The 22,214-nt window shown below is 51.0% G+C and overlaps 1 protein-coding gene across 2 annotated transcripts in view; it reads left to right on the forward strand.

The window, feature by feature from the left end:
• The first annotated feature begins 1,216 nt into the window (after window positions 1-1,216).
• Window positions 1,217-22,214, forward strand: part of ACSS1 (acyl-CoA synthetase short chain family member 1) — a 60,793-nt gene continuing 39,795 nt past the window's right edge. For both annotated transcript variants that reach the window (XM_015149622.3, XM_015149623.3), the window contains exons 1-2: window positions 1,217-1,584; window positions 11,098-11,194. In XM_015149622.3, the coding sequence (XP_015005108.3) occupies window positions 1,254-1,584; window positions 11,098-11,194 (428 nt within the window). In that variant the 5' untranslated portion in view covers window positions 1,217-1,253. The remainder of the gene's footprint in view (window positions 1,585-11,097; window positions 11,195-22,214) is intronic.

The raw sequence follows: 22,214 nt of genomic DNA on the forward strand, positions 1-22,214 counted from the left end.
CTGGCAGACAGCAGCATTCCCCAGCAGGGGCTGGTGGCTGGCCCACGCAGAGGCTCCTCTAATGGCAGGCTCCTCCCCTCTGCAAGCCCTACAGCTCAAGGGAAAGAAACTTTAACATCAGAAAGAACTCAAGAAACCAGTTTTCCAAAACCTCTCTTCCCCTATGTTTACCCCTTTGTTATGAATTTACTTCTTGGGTGTCGAAATATTTAAGAACTCGGTGGAGACCAGTTTTATACGTTTCCTTCTGTCCTTCCTGGCTCCACAGCTGCAAAAACATCACCCCCACTACTGAGCTTACTATGGGGCCACGCAAGGGTAGACGCTTGACAGACATTGTCTGATGTATTCCTTACTGCAGCTCTCCACCCCCGCCGTCCCTGTCCCCCAGGGAGGCATTACTTCCGTTTCCCCCAAAAGGAAAACGAGGCACCGACAAGTTACGGAACTTGCTCAAGGTCACAGAATTTGAACTCAGGCCACAGATGCTGGAGCAACTGGATAAAGTCCTCATCGCCCCATATCACCCACCACCGACCCCCAGCAGAACGTGACCCCCGCCAGGACGGAGGCCAGCAGCTGGGGGGCTGGAGCATGGGACCCCAGACCACGGACTCAGGCCTGCGCAGCCTCCCGGCTTCTGGGCTCCCCGCCAACCTCCTTCGCATTCCGCTGAGAAGCCAGGGGAGGGGTTCACTCTCAAGGGCGCACAAAGGCATGAAAACCTTACTTCAGCCTCTGAGATGCGGAACTGACCGACCTATCGTCTTGGGACCCAACAGTGCGCTTGGGTGCACCAGCCCTCTTAACGTTGGTACCGGCTCCCTCCCGCCTCCTTCCCATCCCAGAGGGCCCCCTAGTCCTGGGCCGCACGTGCCTCTGGCAGCTCGAAGAAGCTGTCGGGGCTTGCAGGAGAGCGCGCAAACTGAAACCAAAACAGGCCGACGCGAGGAACGTCGGGGGGGGACTGCAGACCCGCGGGAGCACAGCGCCTGGGCCAGGGCCTGGGAGCCTGGGCTCCGCCCCGCGCTCCTCTGCACCCCTTCCCCACGCTGCTCCCCTCTTCCTAAGCGTCCCCCCCTCTCCCGGGCAGCAGAAGGGGTGGGACCCGGGCGGGCTCTGGGAAGGGGCCCTGGAGGAATGGATGGTGGCCGAAGGGCGGAGCAGGGGCGGGGCCCGCGGAGACTCCAAGGGGCGCCCCGGGCGTGAGGCACCCACTCTGGAAGCACAGAGAACTCAGGTAGTCCGGCTAGATGGCGGCGCGCAGCCTGGGCCGCGGCGTCGGGAGGCTGCTGGGCAGCCTGCGAGGGCTCTCGGGGCAGCCCGCGCGGCCGCTGTGTCGGGTGAGCGCGCCGCGCAGGGCGGCCTCGGGACCCTCGGGCAGCGCCCCCGCAGTTGCCGCAGCCTCACAGCCCGGCTCGTACCCCGCGCTGAGTGCACAGGCAGCCCGGGAGCCGGCCGCCTTCTGGGGGCCTCTGGCGCGGGACACTCTACTGTGGGACACCCCCTACCACACCGTCTGGGACTGCGACTTCAGCACTGGCAAGATCGGCTGGTTCCTGGGAGGCCAGTTAAACGTCTCTGGTGAGTGAGCTTCGGGAGACCCAGGTCGCCCCCAACTCTTGCGTCCAGAGGGAACTCGGAGCCTCTCGCCTGCGGCAGCCGTCCCCCGGCTGCGCGGATCGCACCCCTGCAGGGGCCCCTCCTCCGGTATTCCGTCCGTCCCGCCAGCTCTAAGCAGTGGCTCCACGTCACCCCGTCCCTCATCCCATCCGGCCCCAGATCCACGTGCCCAGCTCGGGCCGGTGCCCGCGGGGACCCGGTGGCCGCTTGGGACGCCCCGCTGCTGGCCTTGCTCGGCGCGGCTCCTCGCTCTGCTGACTCCAGAGTTGCGTTACCGAGTGCATAGCGCCGCGGAGCCAGAGCCGGCGGGGAGCCGCGGGCTACACCCGAGCGCCCTGGAGTCGGGACTTTCCCGTTGCTATACCGGGGTGGACGGAAAAACAAAGCGGTGGCGGTTGTCACTGGGGGCTGCGGTGCCCGGGGATCAGCCTGAGGACAAGCCCTGCCCACATAAACAAACAGAGCTGTGGCGGGCGACCTGGGGAGGAGGAAACCCGGCGTGGCAGCTGGAACCAGTTATTTCCTCGCTGCGGGCCTGGGGCCTGTGGGCGGGAAGGAAGTAACAGCGGCCTCCGGGTTCTCGTTCTCGGCCTCAGAGAACTGCACCCCAGCGACCCAAGGCCTGCTTTGGACCCGCGGGGTCTGAGGTTCCCGGTGGTCAGTGGTCTGAAACTTGCTGAGCAGAGGCCTCTGCTGCTCTGCTAAGATTTGGGGCTGGGGGTCGTACACTGCACCCTCGCCCCCACCTAAGGCGCTGACTGGGCAGCGAGGGGGAAGCCCTGAACTGCAGGCAGGGCTGGCCACGCAGGGTGGGTGCCAAGTGCAGGGTGGGCCCTGGATGCAGGGTGGGCCTGGGTGTGGGGCCTGCAGGGAGGGCCTGGCAGACACGGTGTTGATCAGAGGGATGCAGGCCAGAAGAGTGGCCATAACCAGCTTGCTGGATTTGGGAGTGTTTGAGAAAGGACTTGAGGGTCTTTATGGCAGGGTCACCAGGGCCCCATTTTCTCCAGCTCCTCCCTCAGTTATCCCTGTTGTTCTGCCCCCCTAGCCCTCAGTGTCCACATTGTGAGGAGGGGGGCAGTTATGCTCAGAGGTTAGGCTGAGTGCTGCAAGGTATGCAGCAGACCCAGCTCTTACTGGTGACCCACAGGCAGTAGCGATTTTAGTTTAACTGCAGATATAGCCATAGTAGGTAGTGTCTTGGTAGTGTCTTGTAGTTAGTTTTCAAAGAAATTGAAAGGAACTTTGGACCTCCCCCCGATATTGTATATTACTTTGCTGGTTTAATTAAAATGAGTCACTTAACTAGATAAGTGTTTTCTTTAACCTTGAGTCAGCAGCAAGTGCCCTCTAACTACTGGGAAAAAAACCAAACCCTTTGGTTTGCAGAGTTGGTGCAATGTGCCCTTGAAGGGGACTAGAGCAGCTTGCCCAAGGACAGAAATGGAAAGTGACCTGCTCTGGACTTGTGAGGCCAAGGTCATGGGGAACATTCACAGTTGGCCTGTGCACAGTTGCAGCCCCACTCAGATAAGACAGCGGGGCGGACCTCCTGGGGCCAACAGCAAGGACCTTCTGAACCTCGCTGGGTCAGGATCAGGGTGTGGTCAGCAAGCATTCTTCTGTCTCCTTTTCCTTCACTTATTTCTCCTGATAATATGGCCTTTACGGCTACCTTAGCCAGAAATTGAGCTTCAGAAAACTAACTTGAAAAACAGCTTTTCAGCAACTTTCTCCCCGGGATGTGCGTGCCCACCTGTTCATGGGTCAGCAATATCTCTTTCCTTTGTCGGTGTCTGCAAACCATAGTGGGGACAGTATGAAAAAGGGCCAGGCCAGGCCATGACTCCTCTGGGAGCCCCTAGAAAGTCATGGGATAGGTGAGAACACTTTGGCCTGATCTGTCAGCTGTGTGTGATAAAGTCAGATGGCTTGTTCCAAAGGAATATCACTCTTGAAGAAAACTTCATCTCACTCCTTCAAGAATACCAGTGGTTCTCAACGCATGGTCCTCAGACCAGCAGCATCAGCATTACCTGAGAACTTTTGAGAAACAGAAATTCTGAAGCCCATCCTGGATATCTGGAATCAGAAACCCTGGGTGGGACCTGACACCTGTGTTTATAACGAGCCCTTCAGGTGCTCTAGAGGACACTCGGGCTTGAGAACCACTGGTCTGTACGCCTCAAAACAGGGCAGATGAAGGCACTTCTGAAACAGAATTGGGATTAGTGCCCGGCCATGGCCCTGTTAAACAAAGAGCAAACAAACAATGGGCTGTGGATGGTGCAACACCGTTTTGTGGCTCCAGGTGTCTTTAGAATCAGGACTCGGGTTGATTTCTTGCTTTCCCTGTACTGCACTTTGCATGTTTCCTCATCTGTAAAACAAGGGCAGTATGTAACTGAATTATGTCCTAGTTACTATCGATGCACATCAAACCACCCCTAAGCTTAGTGGTACAAGATAACAACAATTTTATATTCCTCGCAGAGTCTGTGGGTCAGAACTTTGGACAGGGCCAGATGGGGATGACTTGTGTCAAAGGGCAAAATTCCGACAAATTTAGTTTAAAGATCTTAATTCACTTTTTTCGTGATTATAGAATTGGGAAACACCTAATTCCATAAAACAGAATGAATGTTTGATGAGTTGAGCAGAGGAGGATGGTTTTATAGACAGAAGGGTCTGAAGAATGCGGACACGGAGAACAAAAAGTGGACTGGTTATTTCAAAGCTACTTTTGCTGTAAAGGTGAAAGTGGAAGGAGCTCCCTTACTATGCCAGCTTGTTTGGAGATCGAGCTATCTCTCACTCTCCTTGTTTCTTAGAAGGCTAGATAAACAACTTAGTTTCCATTTGGTGACACGGCACTTTAGCAAGAGTGACTCCATTTTTGTGTGATCTATTGGGCCTGATGCGGCTCAGTCCAGACCAGTGGCCTCCTATACATTTTATTTAACACTTGCTTCTGCTCCTCAATGTCTGAGGTTGGAGTCATCTGCCTGTTTCTCACTCCCAAGTCTGGGGCCTGGTTTGGGACAACTTGCAGGCTGACTTCAGCCAGACCTGTGACCCAAAGCACCTCCTGGGGCTTGTCACAGCGTGGTGGCTGGGCCCAGGCAATGTCCGGCAACCAGAGGTCCAAGAGACCAGCACAGACACTATTAGGCATCTTCTGACCTGGGGAAGGGGACCTGACTGTTTGCACCTGTTTTGTTATCCATCGGAGTATCTATCAGCACACATACCCCAGGGCTGTTAGAATGAAATAAGAAAACGCTTGTAAGGCACTCAGCACTTTCTTAACACATTATACATCCCCAATCACTGGCCATTTGTTATTTATTAATGAAGCATGTGGGGAGGCTGTGACCTTGTGCTTGGCCTTCAGCAGTGCTGCTGAGAGAGCTGAGCTTCATTTGAACTGGACCACATGAGCTTGCATCTGATCAGCCTGGGATAGGTGGGGAATAGGCTTCGGAGAGCATGCAGGTGGCTGAGGTGGCTTTCAAAACACCACAGTATCCTGCTCATCCCGCAACTCCAATAGCCAGACGAGGTTATGGTGTCTGAGGCCCACTGGGCAGGGTAGACAGAGTGTCTGTGCCCTTCTGTGACTTGCTTCTGTTGTGTAAAACTGCCTTGCAGAAGGTTCTTTGGAGAGCCAGGTTCTAAAAGGGATTCTTTCCCACCTGTGAAATTTGGCTCTGTCCTTTGTAGGGCTCTGCAGCTGTTTTTGCCCTGTGGCATATCAACTCAAGATATCAGGAAGTTGTAAATGCAGAACCAGAGGGTAATGACATGTGTTACTTTCAAAACACACAGCTAAGCTCTATTTTTTAAACCCCCTGTTTTAAGTGATGTTTTTCAGTGTGTATACTCTTAAGCAAGAGTGTAAAAATCCTCTTTGTAACCAAGATTGAGCACTGGGAAATTTCTTGGATGCTTTTTGGAGATTAATTGCGGGAATAGAGGCCCTTTTGCTGTAGTTCCTCTCTGTTGGCTGTAGTTTCCTCTCTGTGGCATGCCTCCAATAGTTCAGAAGGCAGGACACTGACGGCGGCAAGACGCTGTGTGCCTGTGCTTCATTTTCCTCCTAGTCACTCCAGTGATTCAAGTAACTTTTTAAAGGTTTTTCAGGTAACTCTACATGAAAAAGGAACCCTAATCTTAGGAGGAGGGTCCTCCCGAGGAATCCAAGTCCTCTCCAGCTGTCAGGGGCACAACTTATTTTAAATAACAGATGCTCTGGGAAAATTTTCCAAAACAATTTTTGTGACTGACGTAATATCTCAAAGCGTGCCAGGGAAGATTGCTATTAAAAGAAAGTCCATTGTGGGCCGGGGCCGGGGCTCATGCCTGGAATCCCAGTACTTTGGGAGGCTGAGGTGGGCAGATCGCTTGAGCTCAGGAGTTTGTGACCAGCCTTGCAAAACAGTGAGACCCCCACCTCTTAAAAAAAAATTAGCCAAGCATGGTGGTGCACACCTGTAGTCCCAGTTACTTGGAAGGCTGAGGTGAGAGGATCCCTTGAGCCCAGGGGGTGGAGGTTGCAGTGAGCTGAGATCACGCCACTGCACTCCAGCCTGGGCAACAGAGTGAGACCCTGTCTCCAAAAAAAAAAAAAGCCCATTGTGAATAGTAACTCCCTATTCAAATTGAATTTCCATATGTTGGGTTCCACTTTCAGTTAGGGTGTGTGAGTGTGAGGGATGTATTTCAATCACCAACAAGAGTACTTGAAGATTCCTACATGTGTGTCAGGTTTATAATGGAAATGCCAATACTCTTATAATGCTTTTTAAACAAAATACCAAGCCCCTGCTCCAGCCACGGGCATTGGCTGACTGCCTCCAGCTGTGTGAGGCCCTGGGCGGGGCCCTGGGCATCTGTGAGCGCGATGGAGCGCCCTGGCGGGACGGCCATCTGCTCTGCGTGGCTTGTCGCATCCTCATGACACCAATGTGAAGCGGTTGGTGGTCCCATTGCACAGATGTGGAAATAAAGGCTCCAGTTCATGTACAGCAATGAATAATCCAGAAAATGCTCAATACCATAAAGCCCACATTCTAATGAGGAGATGAACCATAAGTCAGTAAATGAGTAAGTCCACACTGGGCTGGGCGGGGGATTGTGATGTAATTCCCAACCCTGGTCCCCATGATAAAGGAATCTTAGGGACATGGTCCCTGCCCTTGGGGAATGGCATTGTGTCCCATAGTGGGGACCACTGGGCAGCATGGGGCAGTGTGAAATGGTGTGGGCCACTGACAGGGGAAGTACAGGTCATCATGTGTTGGGAAACTTGGGAAAGGCTGGAAATAGGAAGTGGAGTTTCCGCTACACCTTAAATTGCCATAGGTCCTTGCCCATCTCTTTTTGGAAATGCTGAGAAATGGAATTTTCTTGTCCCACTGCCCAGTTCTTTGGGCAGATTTTTAAAAAATTTTCTTTTCCTCCTTCCTCTCTTCCCCTCTTCTCTCCTCCTTTCCGTCCTTCCTCACCTTCTTACCTCCTTCCTCCCCCTCCCTTCCGCCTTTTCATCCTGAAATTGAAGCACCAGCAGGAACCATAACTATGTGCGAAGAGCCATGTGCACATGAGTGTTAGGGCCACTGTCCCCCCAAACCCCACATGGAGCTTTCTCCAGGTGCTTGTGTGGTCTGAGCATCAGCCGTGGTGGCTAGAACAAAGACGGGGGGAGGGTTGTTCTGTTTGTCTTCCTGGGACACCTTGACTCCATCAGACCCACAGTCAGCAATAATCCAATGGCACCTAATCCTTCCAGTCCCACCCAGACCAAGGATCATTATACCCACTCCAAGGATTAGGAAATGGGCTTGGATTAAATGATACATGCATTGTCTGTGGTTAGTGAGTGGCTGGACAGGGGCTGGACTTTGGACCCTGAGTTTTTAGTGATGACTCCAGGCTGCCAGCCAGTGGCTCACGAGGCTGGCAAGTGTGTGTAATCACCCCTGTCCCAGAGGAAAAGGAAAACCACTGGAAATCTGGCATCTGCGTAGAAAGTGGACATGCATGCAAGTCCATGTGCATGCATCGTCAGTCGGGTCCCAGGACCAGCAGCAGTTGCATCACTAGGATCTTGTTAGAAATGCAGATGCCCAGAGTGGGGGCGGGGCACACCAGCTCCAGCTAACACACCCTCTGGGGATTTCTGATGCCACTCAAGATTGAGAAGCACGGATTTGGGCCAAAAAAGAGAGCGTCTTCTACTTGAGGGATGAAGCCACAAAGACAAGAAGAGGTCTGCTCCCTCCCTTGGGTGTGAGGGGACCACCTGTCGCCAGTTACACCCCAATAGGACCCTTTGGCTCGAGGACGCAAGTGGTCTGTTTCTCGGCTCTGTGCTCTGGACTAGGCTACCTGAACCCAGACCCCAGCAGGACACTCAGCCAGCGCCCTAGGGAGCGCAGCAGGCAGTGAGCATCTGGAAGAGTTGGGGGGTGCACAGGGTCCCGGACAGTGAGGTGCTTGGGAGAGTGAGCGCGTCGGGCTGAGACCTGCAGTGTGGGTGTGAGGAGGGGACGGCGCAGGGAGAAGCCACAGCAAAGGCCCCAGGGCAGGGGAGCTCACCAGACGTGGCTTGGCCAGCAGGGAGAGGCAGGTCATTGGGGCCTTGGTGGCCACTTTTTGAGCACCTTCTGCATGTGGTGAGGCACCTGGAGGACACTGTGTTTGGGGCTCCGTTCTGATCTGCTGGACTCAGGCCACCTGTCAGTCCTGGAAAGATAGGGACACGTGGCTTATCTCACGGGCCACCTAGCTGCACCTGGGTGCTGTCCATCCTGGGGCTGGCCTGCCCCTCTCCACCTTCCTCAGCTCTGCCTTCCTGCTTGGTATAAAATGGTGCAGGATGTCATGCTGGGCTGGGAGGTTGTGAGGGCCTGTTTGAAGTCGGGCAGTCACTCTCTCTGAGAGAAGTGTCCTGGTGCCCTAGCTGCTGTGGGAGCAGGTGAAGCAATGAGATGAATGCCAAGGCGAAGTGTCCAGCGTGGTTCCAGCCCTTCCTGCTTCGTCCTGGCTGGGGCCTTGGGTAGGTCACTGTGCCATTCAGAGGCATTTTCTCATCTACGCCTGGGCAGGCCACTCTTCTGGGGGGCTCCAGGATCAAATTTGGAGTGGAGCAAGTGTGTCAGGCAGAGCTTTTCAGATGTGAGAGTGGGTTCACATCTCCTGGGGCTTCTTATGAGGCTGGTTGGGACTCAGCAGGTCTGGGTGGGACTGACAGTTTGCATTTGTGACCAGCTCCTGGGGGGGCTGGTGGGTGCAGACAATGTCTAACCTCAGCTGGGCATTCCCAGGCTTGTCATAGCTGCCCAGAGTCACTGGAGGTGACAGGCAGGCAGCGGTGTATAGGACCCTCTATGGAGGGATGATCTCCTGCTGATTGTTCAGAAGCCAGAAGTCCATCGCTTTCATGTGAAATCTCTTGATTTGTAAATATTGGGCTGGATTCACACACACACGCCCACACACCCTGGTCAGGGTGCTTAGCACATCTGTATACTGGACTCAGCCTAGGGACCACGTTGGCAAATATCGGCTGTACCTGTGTTTTAATTTTCTCCCTGGCAGTTGTGTTGTTTTTCCATCTCCTTCAGGGTTTACATGTTCCTCTCGCCTGCCTGAATTGGCCTCACTATTCTTTCCCCTGTCTGTAAGACCAAGCCTGATTCTTCCCTCCTCCCCTCTTCCCCCACTACTGGCAAAGCTTGCTTCCCTCCCACTTGTTGCATAGAGCAGTTCTCCACTGCCTGGTGAAGAATTGGACTGTTATCAGGTGACTTTGGAGGGTAGGATGGTGGGACAGACTGTGGAGCCAATCTGCCTGTGTTGAATCCAGCTCCGCCTCTGTGTGACCTTGGGCGGGCAGGTTAACTTCTCAGGACCTCTGTTTTCCCATCCGTAATGGGAGATGCTGGTGGTGTGGGCGCTCGCTCTGTGGAGGCTCTTGCAGTAATTATTGTTTCAGCCCCAGGCTGCTCTTAACTTCCTAGGGTTTGCCTCCCCAGGGTAAATTCAGCTCCATTTCCCTGTTTGGACAAGTGTTATGAGCCTGCCACCACCGACCTTATGTGTTTGGTCACTTTGCATGTTTCTTACGTTTGCATCTGTCTCCTGCACCCACGACAGGGGTTTCGAATCTGCCCTGGCATTTCCCTCAGTGCTCAGCATGGTGCCTTTATCAGGATTGGCACCCAGGACTGGTTGGGTTAAACCATCTCAGGGTTGTATGCTGCTTCTCTTTGCTCCTAAGAGACTACCCAACACCCAGCAAAACATTGTGGGGTTAATGCTGCACTTGGTATGACCACAGTGAACAGAGGTTAACGTGCCCACTCCCCCAACACACACAGAGATGTCGGGTTCCTTGTGTAAATTCAGGTCTGCCACTGAGCCCCTTCTTAGTTTGGGGGCATTTCTTCTCTTTTATTTTTCTGTTAATAGTCGTTCAAAGAACTTTCCTGTGTCTGTTGCTAGTATTAATAATTTTTTTCAGGCATCTGTCTTCATTTATTACATTTTTTGAGGTGTAATTTACAAACAGGATACAGGGGTGACCTGAGAGACCAGGTGGGCAGGTGCTGCTGCCCCCAAAGCCAATCATGGGGCTCGTGTCCCTGCATACCCGGGGACCCACCGATGGGCCAGTGAGTGAAGAGAGCTGGCTTGAGGGTTGTCAGAAGGGGCTCAGCTTTGGAATCTAATGAGTAGTGACCAGCCTGCTGGCGGAGGAGCCCGTGCTGCTAATCCTCAGTCTCACAGTGTGCCGGTGTGCCGCAGAGCTGACTGTTTCTGCTGGAGGGTCATGTGTGGGAGCTTGGGTAATGGAGAGGGAGGGAGCTGAGCCTTCTGCAAAACCAGGAGGACATTTCCCCATCACGAGCCACTTCTTGGAACAAGGCTGGTTTACTGGGTACTGGTGGAACACGTCGGGGAGTTGGGTCCTCATCCCTTCTTGCGCCTTTAACCTTGGGGGCAAGAAAGCACTGGGCAGATGGGAACTGCAGGAGCCAAGCCCTGAAACAGGAATGACCTGTTTGCGCTGAGTGTTCTTTCCAACAGCTCAGGCTGCACTGCCCAGCCCTGGCTGCACATCAGAACCAACCATGGTGTCTTTGAGGCTTTGAAGGCCCAGGGCCCATTGGGTAGGGTCTCTAGGGGTGGCCCAGGAGATGCCAATATGCAGCCAGGGTTGGGTCCACTAGTGTGAAGCAACCACTTCAGAATATTTGCAGGACATCACCTTATACCTCTGAGATCATGTTTTTTCACTGTTCTCCTTGCAAGGGGGTAGAAACATCATCACTGATGAGGACAAGGTCCCTGTCAGTGGGAGAAGAGAGAGCCACAGCAAAATAGACCCCCGCTCCAATCCCTCACCCTGGCTGAATTCTCACTCCAAAAGCACCAAGTGTAACATCTGCAAACCCTCTTTTTGTACAGTCAACTGCTTGGACCAGCATGTTCGGAAGTCCCCGGAGAGCATTGCGTTGATCTGGGAGCGCGATGAGCCTGGAACGGAAGTGAGGATCACCTACAGGTACTGTGTGCCCTCGAATGTTCAAGGTGCAAGGGAGGCACCCAGCCCGGTCCTGTGTACTGAGTGGCTGTCAGGGAGGGGCTGTGTGAGTCTCAAGGAGTGCATTTTGGCTTCGCAAATGCTCTCTTATCCAGGAAAAGTAAACATGAACGCAAGCAGAATGAAACACAGTAAAAGCCGGTCTAGCCTGCCTGGCCACACTCTCAGTGCCTTGTGAGGGTGGGACGATAAATAAAATCATCTTTAGAAGAGTTATTTTGTTTTTAAGCTGATCTTTTTAGTCTCTGATTCCTTAAGCATATTCTATGTGCCCAGCATGTTTCAGATGCTGTGTGCGTTGGGGGGTTTGCACTGGTCTTCCCCAAGCTGCTTCCTGTAGGAGCTGCTGTGTCGGTGCAGCACCTTTGTTCTCCATGCAAACCCCTTTTGCCTGAGGCTTACCTTACCCTTACAGAGATGCCTCAGGCCCACTGTGCCTCTAAACTGTGAGTTCCTAAGTCCCCATCACACACAATCATCCAGCGTGATTACTCTCCTGGGGGCAGCTCCACGGTCTTCTTGTCCAATTACTTACCAGGTCTTCACTGGGTGCCTTCGAGTCGATATGGGCTGGGGTATGTTGCAGTAACAAACAATCCCCAAGCACATGGCAGAGCATGGCTGGGTGGCCACTGTGAGCTGAATAGTCTGGAAGGCCTCTTGGAGGAGGCAATGCTTCAGCTGAGGTCCTATGGGCCAAGAGGAGCAGTCCTGAGGAGACAGGGGCAGACCTGGTCCAGGGGTCCCAGAAGTAGAAGGAAGGTGCACGTGGCTGGAACACGGGAGCGAGGGAACGTGGAGGAGGAGCATTCTGACAGGCAGGTCCACACTGGGCAGCCTGAGAGCAGTAGTCACTGCCCTGCCACTCGGGTGACCTGGGGCGAAGGGGCACTTGTAGTTTCCTGTTTGTTTCTTGAACTCCAATTTTATCACAGACCAAATTCACCAAACCTGCTAAAACTGCACTCACGCCGACTATTGGATGCAGACAAGTGATGCTAGTGGATCTGCTGCGGCTCCCAGTGGGCCCTGTCCTGCTTGTTCCTCCCCTCGGCCCCCAGGAGCCCTCAGGCCCATCACAGCCTCCACCAGCCTCGGCCAGGGCTCCTTTGCTGACCCGTCTCCCCACCGGTCAGACTTACAGCCTATATAGCATGCATTTCTTATCTCTAGTCCCTGGTTGCAGATGCCATGTGGCCCACAGGCCAGCAGCATTCTGCTGCCCAGGAGCCTCGGGCCCCAGTGGACAACTGAGCGGCCCCCCAGGTGGCCCCTGCACACTGGAGTGCAGGGGCTCTGAAGACCCAAGCTGCTGCAGCCGCCCCTCACCATGGTGGGCCCAGCTCCATTTGCCTGCGAACAAACCCCCTTCTGAGAAGGAACTTGAGGCTGCTGCCCCGGGAGTTGTTCTTCAGTAAAAGACGAAATCCTTCTGTTGGGGGTCGGGGGCTAAAGGAGCTGCACCTGGAGGTCCGGCAGGGCGGGCCCAGCCATGGCACTCCCCGAAAGGCCAGTTTCCCTCCATCAGTCTCTCAGGTGTGCCTGAACCCTGGGGCCGGCGGGCCGTATGCAATGCCCTCTCGGCTGGACACTGCCCGTGGGTGCACTGAGTGCATGCTAAGCAGTGGTTCGGTCTGTGAGTGGGGCTGGAGCCCTGTGGAGATGTGTGGTTAAACATAAACCATGTGAGAATTCTCAGGACTGCAGCCAGCCTGTGAAAACTAAGGACAGCTTCAGGTCCATGGCACTGAAATGGCCCTGGCAAAGTACTTATTACTCTGTCTCCAAAAATAAACAGGGGCCGGTCGCAGTGGCTCACGCCTGTAAACCCAGCATTTTGGGACGGTGAGGTGGGCGGATCACTTGAGGTCAGGAGTTTGAGACCAACTTGGCCAACATGGTGAAACCCTGTCTGTACTAAAAATACCAAAATTAGTTGGGTGTGGTGATGTGCGCCTGTAGTCCCAGCTACTTGGGAGGCTGAAGCAGGAGAAACGTTTGAACCCGGGAGGTGGATGTTGCAGTGAGCCAAGATTGTGCCACTGCACTCCATCCTGGGTGACAGAGCCAGACTCCATCTCAAAAAATAAATAAAAAAATAAAAATAAACAGACTTCTTCCAAAATGGTTTTGCAGACTTTAGCCAGGCTTAATACGAGGTGACCATTTCTGTTTACTGTTTGAGTGAAAAGTGTTACCTGTAATTGCAGCTAGTATTTGAGGGATGTGAGTTCCTTACTGTCCTGGTCGTGCTAAGTTTCTGATGTGAGGTTTTCTTCTTCCTTTCTCTGAGGGAAGCCCCCAGACATTGGTGCTGGTTGTCCTCCCAGCAGACATATCACTGCCACTGAACACAGTGCTTTCCTGCCCATGGGCCTCGTGCCACAGCACTTAAGGTGCCGAGGAGGGTTGCGGGCCTCCTCGGCTGGAAGATCAATGTACAGACTAGCAGCCTGGGCCTGTTAAAGAAACCCCTTGGGGCTGGTAGAGATTGGGATGCCGGTGGCGATGCAGGAAGCTTGCAGGCAGTGAGGAAGTCTGTGTGTTACAATCCCAGGTGACCTGGCAAAGGAAACTTCCCCACTCTGACCCCCACCGTGACCTTAGGCACAGGTGACGCTGGGTCAACACAGGCAGATGCAGCGCTGGGACGGGTGCCCATGGCCTTTACCCTGCAAGTGCAGGATTTGCAGTCCCTGCTTCCCCAGGTCCTCGGGGGTACAGGGTCTGCAGAAAGAGGCACGTTGTAGCTCTAGTTCAGTACCATCTTGCTGCTGGCCTGTGCCCTTGTGTGGCTCCCTAATCTCCCCGGGTGTGACTTTCCCATCTGTACACCCAGGGTAATTGTCACAGTGGAGATGACTGTAAAGTAGGCACAGGGAGATGACAGCTTGAACGCACTAGCAAGTAAGAATAGCCGTGATGATGATGTAGCTGCTATTTATTGAGTACTCACTGGATTCCAGAGCTGTTTTCAGCATTGTAACTGGGCAGTGACGTTGGGCCTCGTGCTGGCTGGCTGCAGGGCTCGGGAAGGAGGAGCCCCTTCCCTGCTGCGGTTTTACCCCGCTTCCTCCTTCATAATTGCAGCGCTCACTTCCCACTGGGAGGTGAAGGGCTCAGCCTGGGACATCTGCACTCATCTCCCAGGGCAGTCTGCCACCCAATTCCAGGTCCCAGCTCCATTTACAGCCTTCCTCTGCCCAGAGCTAGCTGAGGCAGCCCTTCTCCCCTGGTGAAGCAGCAGGCTGAAAGCCCAGAGCAGAACAGTGCCTGCCAGAGGCTGTGGGCCTGGTGGCCCTGAGGTTGTGGGTCCAGGCAGCACTCTGGGAGGGCAGTGGTTCTTTTTGGCTGTTTACCTGCACTTCTCCAGCAGATGCCCATTTTATTGTATTTTTATTTATTTATTTTTGAGACAGGGGCTCAAAAATGTCACCCAGGCTGGAGTGTAGTGGTGCTGTCACAACTCACTGTAGCCTCGATCTCCTGGGCTCAAGTGATTCTCCTGCCTCAGCCTCCCAGTAGCTGGGACTACAGGTGTGTGCCACCAAGCCTGGCTAAGCTTTTTATGTTTTGTAGAGATGGGATCTCGCTATGCTGCCCAGGTGGGTCTGGAACTCCTGGGTTGGAGTGATCTGCCCACCATGGCCTCCCAAGTAGTACTGGGATTCCAGGGGTGAGCCAACGCACCCGGCCGGTGCCTGTTTTAGAAGACTGTCCTTCACACTGTAGTTCGCATGGGCAGGTTCTAGAGACCCTGGGGGGTGGCCGTGTGGAGAAATGCAAATTCCTCTCTTTCGGGAAAGCGGTGGCCCAGGTAGATGAATGAGGCTTTGAGATGGCTGCTGCCTAGCTGGTGTGTTTCTCCCTGACTGGAGCCTGGAGTCTGGGGTCTGGGGTCTGGGCCAGGAATTTCCAGGCTAGGGCTGGATTCCAGGTGCAGGAAGCAGCCTGGGGCCCTGTGCAGGTCCAGATCTTCTCAGCCAGCAGGGGGTGCCCCCACAGAGAGGAGAGACCGGACTGTGGGTGCCAGGCTGGGGGTGCCTGCAGAGGCTCCAAATCAGTGAACCTCTTCTCTGAGGGTCTCTGTAGGGGGTGTGAACTTGAACTTGAACTTAAATGAGAGCATCTTAAGCCAGAGGACCAGGTTTTAGCTCTGGCTTGTCCTGTGGCCTCAGACCCATCCCTCTGGGCTTTAGTGTCCTCATCTGTAAAAGGAGGGATTCGATGGCCCCAGTGTTCCAGCCCTGGCAGGCGTGCATGAAACACGGAGGGGCAGAACTGGGCCCCGAGTCTGCGAGGAAGCACAGTCACTGTGTGCCACTCCGGGAGCTGTTGCCCTGTGGAAACTCCCGCTGGTGGGGGTAATTTCTGTGACTGTTATTTCCCGGCCTTTTTATTGGGCAGGGTCCTGCACAGTGAGAAGCCCCTGACTAGAGGAGCAGAGGGGATGTCAGGCCTCCCCCAACCCCAGCTGCCTCAGAGTCCCAGGGGATTGAGGGAAGGCTTTCTCCGTGGGCGTGCTGGGCTGGGCATGGGGCTTTACTGCGAATCTGTGCAGCCTGGCACCTGACACGGAGGCCCGCAGGGCTGTGCAAGACAGGGCCTGTCTGTTCACCCTAGGGAGAGGGAGCTGCCACACACTACAGCTGAGGTGGGGCGGGGACTGAGCCTGGGGCCACCTCTCTGAGAGGTTTGTTTCTGTTGTCCGCCCTGGATATCTTCAAACACAGCCATTTAGGGGGGTCACAGAAGTGGCTGGTCCCTTGAGGGGAGCAGGAAGCAGGAAGTCCTGTCACAGACACTTAGTTGGAGAAGGCTTTGTGGAGGGTTGAGTTTTGAGAGGCAGAGGAAGGGGAAGTGTGATGAGGGCAGGAGTGGGGGACTGGTGAGGACACGGCAGGGGGAGGGGCCAAGGTCTGGGAACTGGTGGAGGCGGGATGCTGTGCCCTGCCTGCCTTGACCCTGGCAGGGGGAGGGGCCAGAGCCCTGGACCTGGTGGAGGCAGGAGACTGTGCTCTATCCACCCTGACCCTGGCTGTGGACCTAGAGCCTGTGGCTCCACCTCTCCCACCCTTGGTTTGCGCATTTGCAAAATGCAGTCACACTTCTCCTCCACCGGGCTGCTGGGGGTGGAGAGGGACACATGGGATGAAAACCAGAGGGGTGCCTGGAAGATGAGGGTCCGTTGCAGCCGCAGGTCGGGGCCAGGTGAAGGAAGGCCAGCAGAGGGTTTCAGATTTGAAGAAGGGCAAGACATGGGTGGCCCTGAGGCTGCTGGGGCTGAGAGTGGGTGGGTGGTGATTTCAGGGGTGACGGTACTCAGTGGGACTTTGCCTGGGAGGACACATGCATCAGCTAAAATGTGCCCCTTCCCTATGTCCCTAGTGGGTGACCCTTGCCCTTTGCTCTTCTGCTCACCCCCCCAAGTTAATTACCCTAATGAGCACACTCCCTTATGAAAACATCAGGGCAGCTGGGGGAGGATCCTAACTCACGGGAGGCTGTGGGGGAACAGCCTCGCTGACCCATGTGTGACACAGCGGCTGTCGTGGAAGGCAAACTCGGTGTGGTCTGTGGGGCTCCCAGGGCGGGTGAGGCGTGGAGTCCCGGCCTAGCTGCCCCACCTGAGAGGAGGGTGCCCAGGCAGCCTCTGAGACTCGGGCTGGGACGCTTGGTCTGGAATCTGCATGCTAGAGCCAGAATCTGATAGGAATCCATGTTACTTGGGATGGGCTGTTTTTAAAGCAGCATCCACCTTTCCTCCAGCCCTGGGCTGCAGCTGCTGCCGCTGGAATATTTGGGGTCTTCCTATGCACGCTGTCTGTGCTCCCTTGCGTTCTCCTGGGTGCTGAGGTCCTGGCACTTCGTAGTTTAGAAAGGCCCCATCTTCAGACTGCAGTGCAGTAACCCACACTGAGGGAGTTTATCTTTTTATATTATTATTATTATTATATTATTTTTATAATATAAATATATATTATATTTTATATAATATATATAATATATTATATATAATATATATAAAATAATATAATATAATATATAATATATAATAATAAAATATATATAAATAATAAAAACCTGCATAACGTGCAGGTTTGTTACATATGTATACTTGTGCCATGTTGGTGTGCTGCACCCATCAACTCGTCATTTACATCAGGTATAACTCCCAATGCAATCCCTCCCCCCTCCCCCCTCCCCCCTCCCCATGATAGGCCCCGGTGTGTGATGTTCCCCTTCCTGAGTCCAAGTGATCTCATTGTTCAGTTCCCACCTATGAGTGAGAACATGCGGTGTTTGGTTTTCTGTTCTTGTGATAGTTTGCTAAGAATGATGGTTTCCAGCTGCATCCATGTCCCTACAAAGGACACAAACTCATCCTTTTTGATGGCTGCATAGTATTCCATGGTGTATATGTGCCACATTTTCTTAATCCAATCTGTCACTGATGGACATTTGGGTTGATTCCAAGTCTTTGCTATTGTGAATAGTGCTGCAATAAACATACGTGTGCATGTGTCTTTATAGCAGCATAATTTATAATCCTTTGGGTATATACCCAGTAATGGGATGGCTGGGTCATATGGTACATCTAGTTCTAGATCCTTGAGGAATCGCCATACTGTTTTCCATAATGGTTGAACTAGTTTACAATCCCACCAACAGTGTAAAAGTGTTCCTATTTCTCCACATCCTCTCCAGCATCTGTTGTTTCCTGACTTTTTAATGATCGCCATTCTAACTGGTGTGAGATGGTATCTCATTGTGGTTTTGATTTGCATTTCTCTGATGGCCAGTGATGATGAGCATTTTTTCATGTGTCTGTTGGCTGTATGAATGTCTTCTTTTGAGAAATGTCTGTTCATATCCTTTGCCCACTTTTTGATGGGGTTGTTTGTTTTTTTCTTGTAAATTTGTTTGAGTTCTTTGTAGGTTCTGGATATTAGCCCTTTGTCAGATGAGTAGATTGCAAAAATTTTCTCCCATTCTGTAGGTTGCCTGTTCACTCTGATGGTAGTTTCTTTTGCTGTGCAGAAGCTCTTTAGTTTAATGAGATCCCATTTGTCAATTTTGGCTTTTGCTGCCGTTGCTTTTGGTGTTTTAGACATGAAGTCTTTGCCCATGCCTATGTCCTGAATGGTACTACCTAGGTTTTCCTCTAGGATTTTTATGGTATTAGGTCTAACATTTAAGTCTCTAATCCATCTTGAATTAATTTTCGTATAAGGAGTAAGGAAAGGATCCAGTTTCAGCTTTCTACTTATGGCTAGCCAATTTTCCCAGCACCATTTATTAAATAGGGAATCCTTTCCCCATTTCTTGTTTCTCTCAGGTTTGTCAAAGATCAGATGGCTGTAGATGTGTGGTATTATTTCTGAGGACTCTGTTCTGTTCCATTGGTCTATATCTCTGTTTTGGTACCAGTACCATGCTGTTTTGGTTACTGTAGCCTTGTAGTATAGTTTGAAGTCAGGTAGCGTGATGCCTCCAGCTTTGTTCTTTTGACTTAGGATTGTCTTGGAGATGCGGGCTCTTTTTTGGTTCCATATGAACTTTAAAGCAGTTTTTTCCAATTCTGTGGAGAAACTCATTGGTAGCTTGATGGGGATGGCATTGAATCTATAAATTACCTTGGGCAGTATGGCCATTTTCACGATATTGATTCTTCCTATCCATGAGCATGGTATGTTCTTCCATTTGTTTGTGTCCTCTTTTATTTCACTGAGCAGTGGTTTGTAGTTCTCCTTGAAGAGGTCCTTTACATCCCTTGTAAGTTGGATTCCTAGGTATTTGATTCTCTTTGAAGCAATTGTGAATGGAAGTTCATTCCTGATTTGGCTCTCTGTTTGTCTGTTACTGGTGTATAAGAATGCTTGTGATTTTTGCACATTAATTTTGTATCCTGAGACTTTGCTGAAGTTGCTTATCAGCTTAAGGAGATTTTGGGCTGAGACAATGGGGTTTTCTAAATATACAATCATGTCATCTGCAAACAGGGACAATTTGACTTCTTCTTTTCCTAACTGAATACCCTTGATTTCTTTCTCTTGCCTCATTGCCCTAGCCAGAACTTCCAACACTATGTTGAATAGGAGTGGTGAGAGAGGGCATCCTTGTCTTGTGCCAGTTTTCAAAGGGAATTTTTCCAGTTTTTGCCCATTCAGTATGATATTGGCTGTGGGTTTGTTGTAAATAGCTCTTATTATTTTGAGGTACGTTCCATCAATACCGAATTTATTGAGCGTTTTTAGCATGAAGGGCTGTTGAATTTTGTCAAAAGCCTTTTCTGCATCTATTGAGATAATCATGTGGTTCTTGTCTTTGGTTCTGTTTATATGCTGGATTATGTTTATTGATTTGCGAATGTTGAACCAGCCTTGCATCCCAGGGATGAAGCCCACTTGATCATGGTGGATAAGCTTTTTGATGTGTTGCTGAATCTGGTTTGCCAGTATTTTATTGAGGATTTTTGCATCGATGTTCATCAGGGATATTGGTCTAAAATTCTCTTTTTTTGTTGTGTCTCTGCCAGGCTTTGGTATCAGGATGATGTTGGCCTCATAAAATGAGTTAGGGAGGATTCCCTCTTTTTCTATTGATTGGAATAGTTTCAGAAGGAATGGTACCAACTCCTCCTTGTACCTCTGGTAGAATTCAGCTGTGAATCCATCTGGTCCTGGACTTTTTTTGGTTGGTAGGCTATTAATTATTGCCTCAATTTCAGAGCCTGCTATTGGTCTATTCAGGGATTCAACTTCTTCCTGGTTTAGTCTTGGAAGAGTGTAAGTGTCCAGGAAATTATCCATTTCTTCTAGATTTTCCAGTTTATTTGCATAGAGGTGTTTATAGTATTCTCTGATGGTAGTTTGTATTTCTGTGGGGTCGGTGGTGATATCCCCTTTATCATTTTTAATTGCGTCGATTTGATTCTTCTCTCTTTTCTTCTTTATTAGTCTTGCTAGTGGTCTGTCAATTTTGTTGATCTTTTCAAAAAACCAACTCCTGGATTCATTGATTTTTTGGAGAGTTTTTTGTGTCTCTATCTCCTTCAGTTCTGCTCTGATCTTAGTTATTTCTTGCCTTCTGCTAGCTTTCGAATGTGTTTGCTCTTGCTTCTCTAGTTCTTTTAATTGTGATGTTAGAGTGTCAATTTTAGATCTTTCCTGCTTTCTCTTGTGGGCATTTAGTGCTATAAATTTCCCTCTACACACTGCTTTAAATGTGTCCCAGAGATTCTGGTATGTTGTATCTTTGTTCTCATTGGTTTCAAAGAACATCTTTATTTCTGCCTTCATTTCGTTATGTACCCAGTAGTCATTCAGGAGCAGGTTGTTCAGTTTCCATGTAGTTGAGCGGTTTTGATTGAGTTTCTTGGTCCTGAGTTCTAGTTTGATTGCACTGTGGTCTGAGAGACAGTTTGTTATAATTTCTGTTCTTGTACATTTGCTGAGGAGTGCTTTACTTCCAATTACGTGGTCGATTTTGGAGTAAGTACGATGTGGTGCTGAGAAGAATGTATATTCTGTTGATTTGGGGTGGAGAGTTCTATAGATGTCTATTAGGTCTGCTTGCTGCAGAGATGAGTTCAATTCCTGGATATCCTTGTTAACTTTCTGTCTCGTTGATCTGTCTAATGTTGACAGTGGAGTGTTGAAGTCTCCCATTATTATTGTATTGGAGTCTAAGTCTCTTTGTAAGTCTCTAAGGACTTGCTTTATGAATCTGGGTGCTCCTGTATTGGGTGCATATATATTTAGGATAGTTAGCTCTTCCTGTTGAATTGATCCCTTTACCATTATGTAATGGCCTTCTTTGCCTCTTTTGATCTTTGATGGTTTAAAGTCTGTTTTATCAGAGACTAGTATTGCAACCCCCGCTTTTTTTTGTTCTCCATTTGCTTGGTAAATCTTCCTCCATCCCTTTATTTTGAGCCTATGTATGTCTCTGCATGTGAGATGGGTCTCCTGAATACAGCAGACTGATGGGTCTTGACTCTTTATCCAGTTTGCCAGTCTGTGTCTTTTAATTGGAGCATTTAGTCCATTTACATTTAAGGTTAAGATTGTTATGTGTGAACTTGATCCTGCCATTATGATATTAACTGGTTATTTTGCTCGTTAGTTGATGCAGTTTCTTCCTAGCATCAATGGTCTTTACATTTTGGCATGTTTTTGCAATGGCTGGTACCGGTTGTTCCTTTCCATGTTTAGTGCTTCCTTCAGGGTCTCTTGTAAGGCAGGCCTAGTGGTGACAAAATCTCTAAGCATTTGCTTATCTGTAAAGGATTTTATTTCTCCTTCACTTATGAAACTTAGTTTGGCTGGATATGAAATTCTGGGTTTAAAATTCTTTTCTTTAAGAATGTTGAATATTGGCCCCCACTCTCTTCTGGCTTGGAGAGTTTCTGCTGAGAGATCTGCTGTTAGTCTGATGGGCTTCCCTTTGTGGGTAACCCGACCTTTCTCTCTGGCTGCCCTTAAGATTTTTTCCTTCATTTCAACGTTGGTGAATCTGGCAATTATGTGTCTTGGAGTTGCTCTTCTCGAGGAGTATCTTTGTGGCGTTCTCTGTATTTCCTGGATTTGAATGTTGGCCTGCCCTACTAGGTTGGGGAAGTTCTCCTGGATGATATCCTGAAGAGTGTTTTCCAACTTGGTTCCATTTTCCCCCTCACTTTCAGGCACCCCAATCAGACGTAGATTTGGTCTTTTTACATAATCCCATACTTCTTGCAGGCTTTGTTCATTTCTTTTTCTTCTTTTTTCTTTTGGTTTCTCTTCTCGCTTCATTTCATTCATTTGATCCTCAATCGCAGATACTCTTTCTTCCAGTTGATCAAGTCGGTTACTGAAGCTTGTGCATTTGTCACGTATTTCTCGTGTCATGGTTTTCATCTCTTTCATTTCGTTTATGACCTTCTCTGCATTAATTACTCTAGCCATCAATTCTTCCCCTTTTTTTTCAAGATTTTTAG

Source organism: Macaca mulatta, chromosome 10 (genome assembly GCF_049350105.2).
Source record: "Macaca mulatta isolate MMU2019108-1 chromosome 10, T2T-MMU8v2.0, whole genome shotgun sequence".
In the NCBI taxonomy this organism is placed as follows: domain Eukaryota; kingdom Metazoa; phylum Chordata; class Mammalia; order Primates; family Cercopithecidae; genus Macaca; species Macaca mulatta.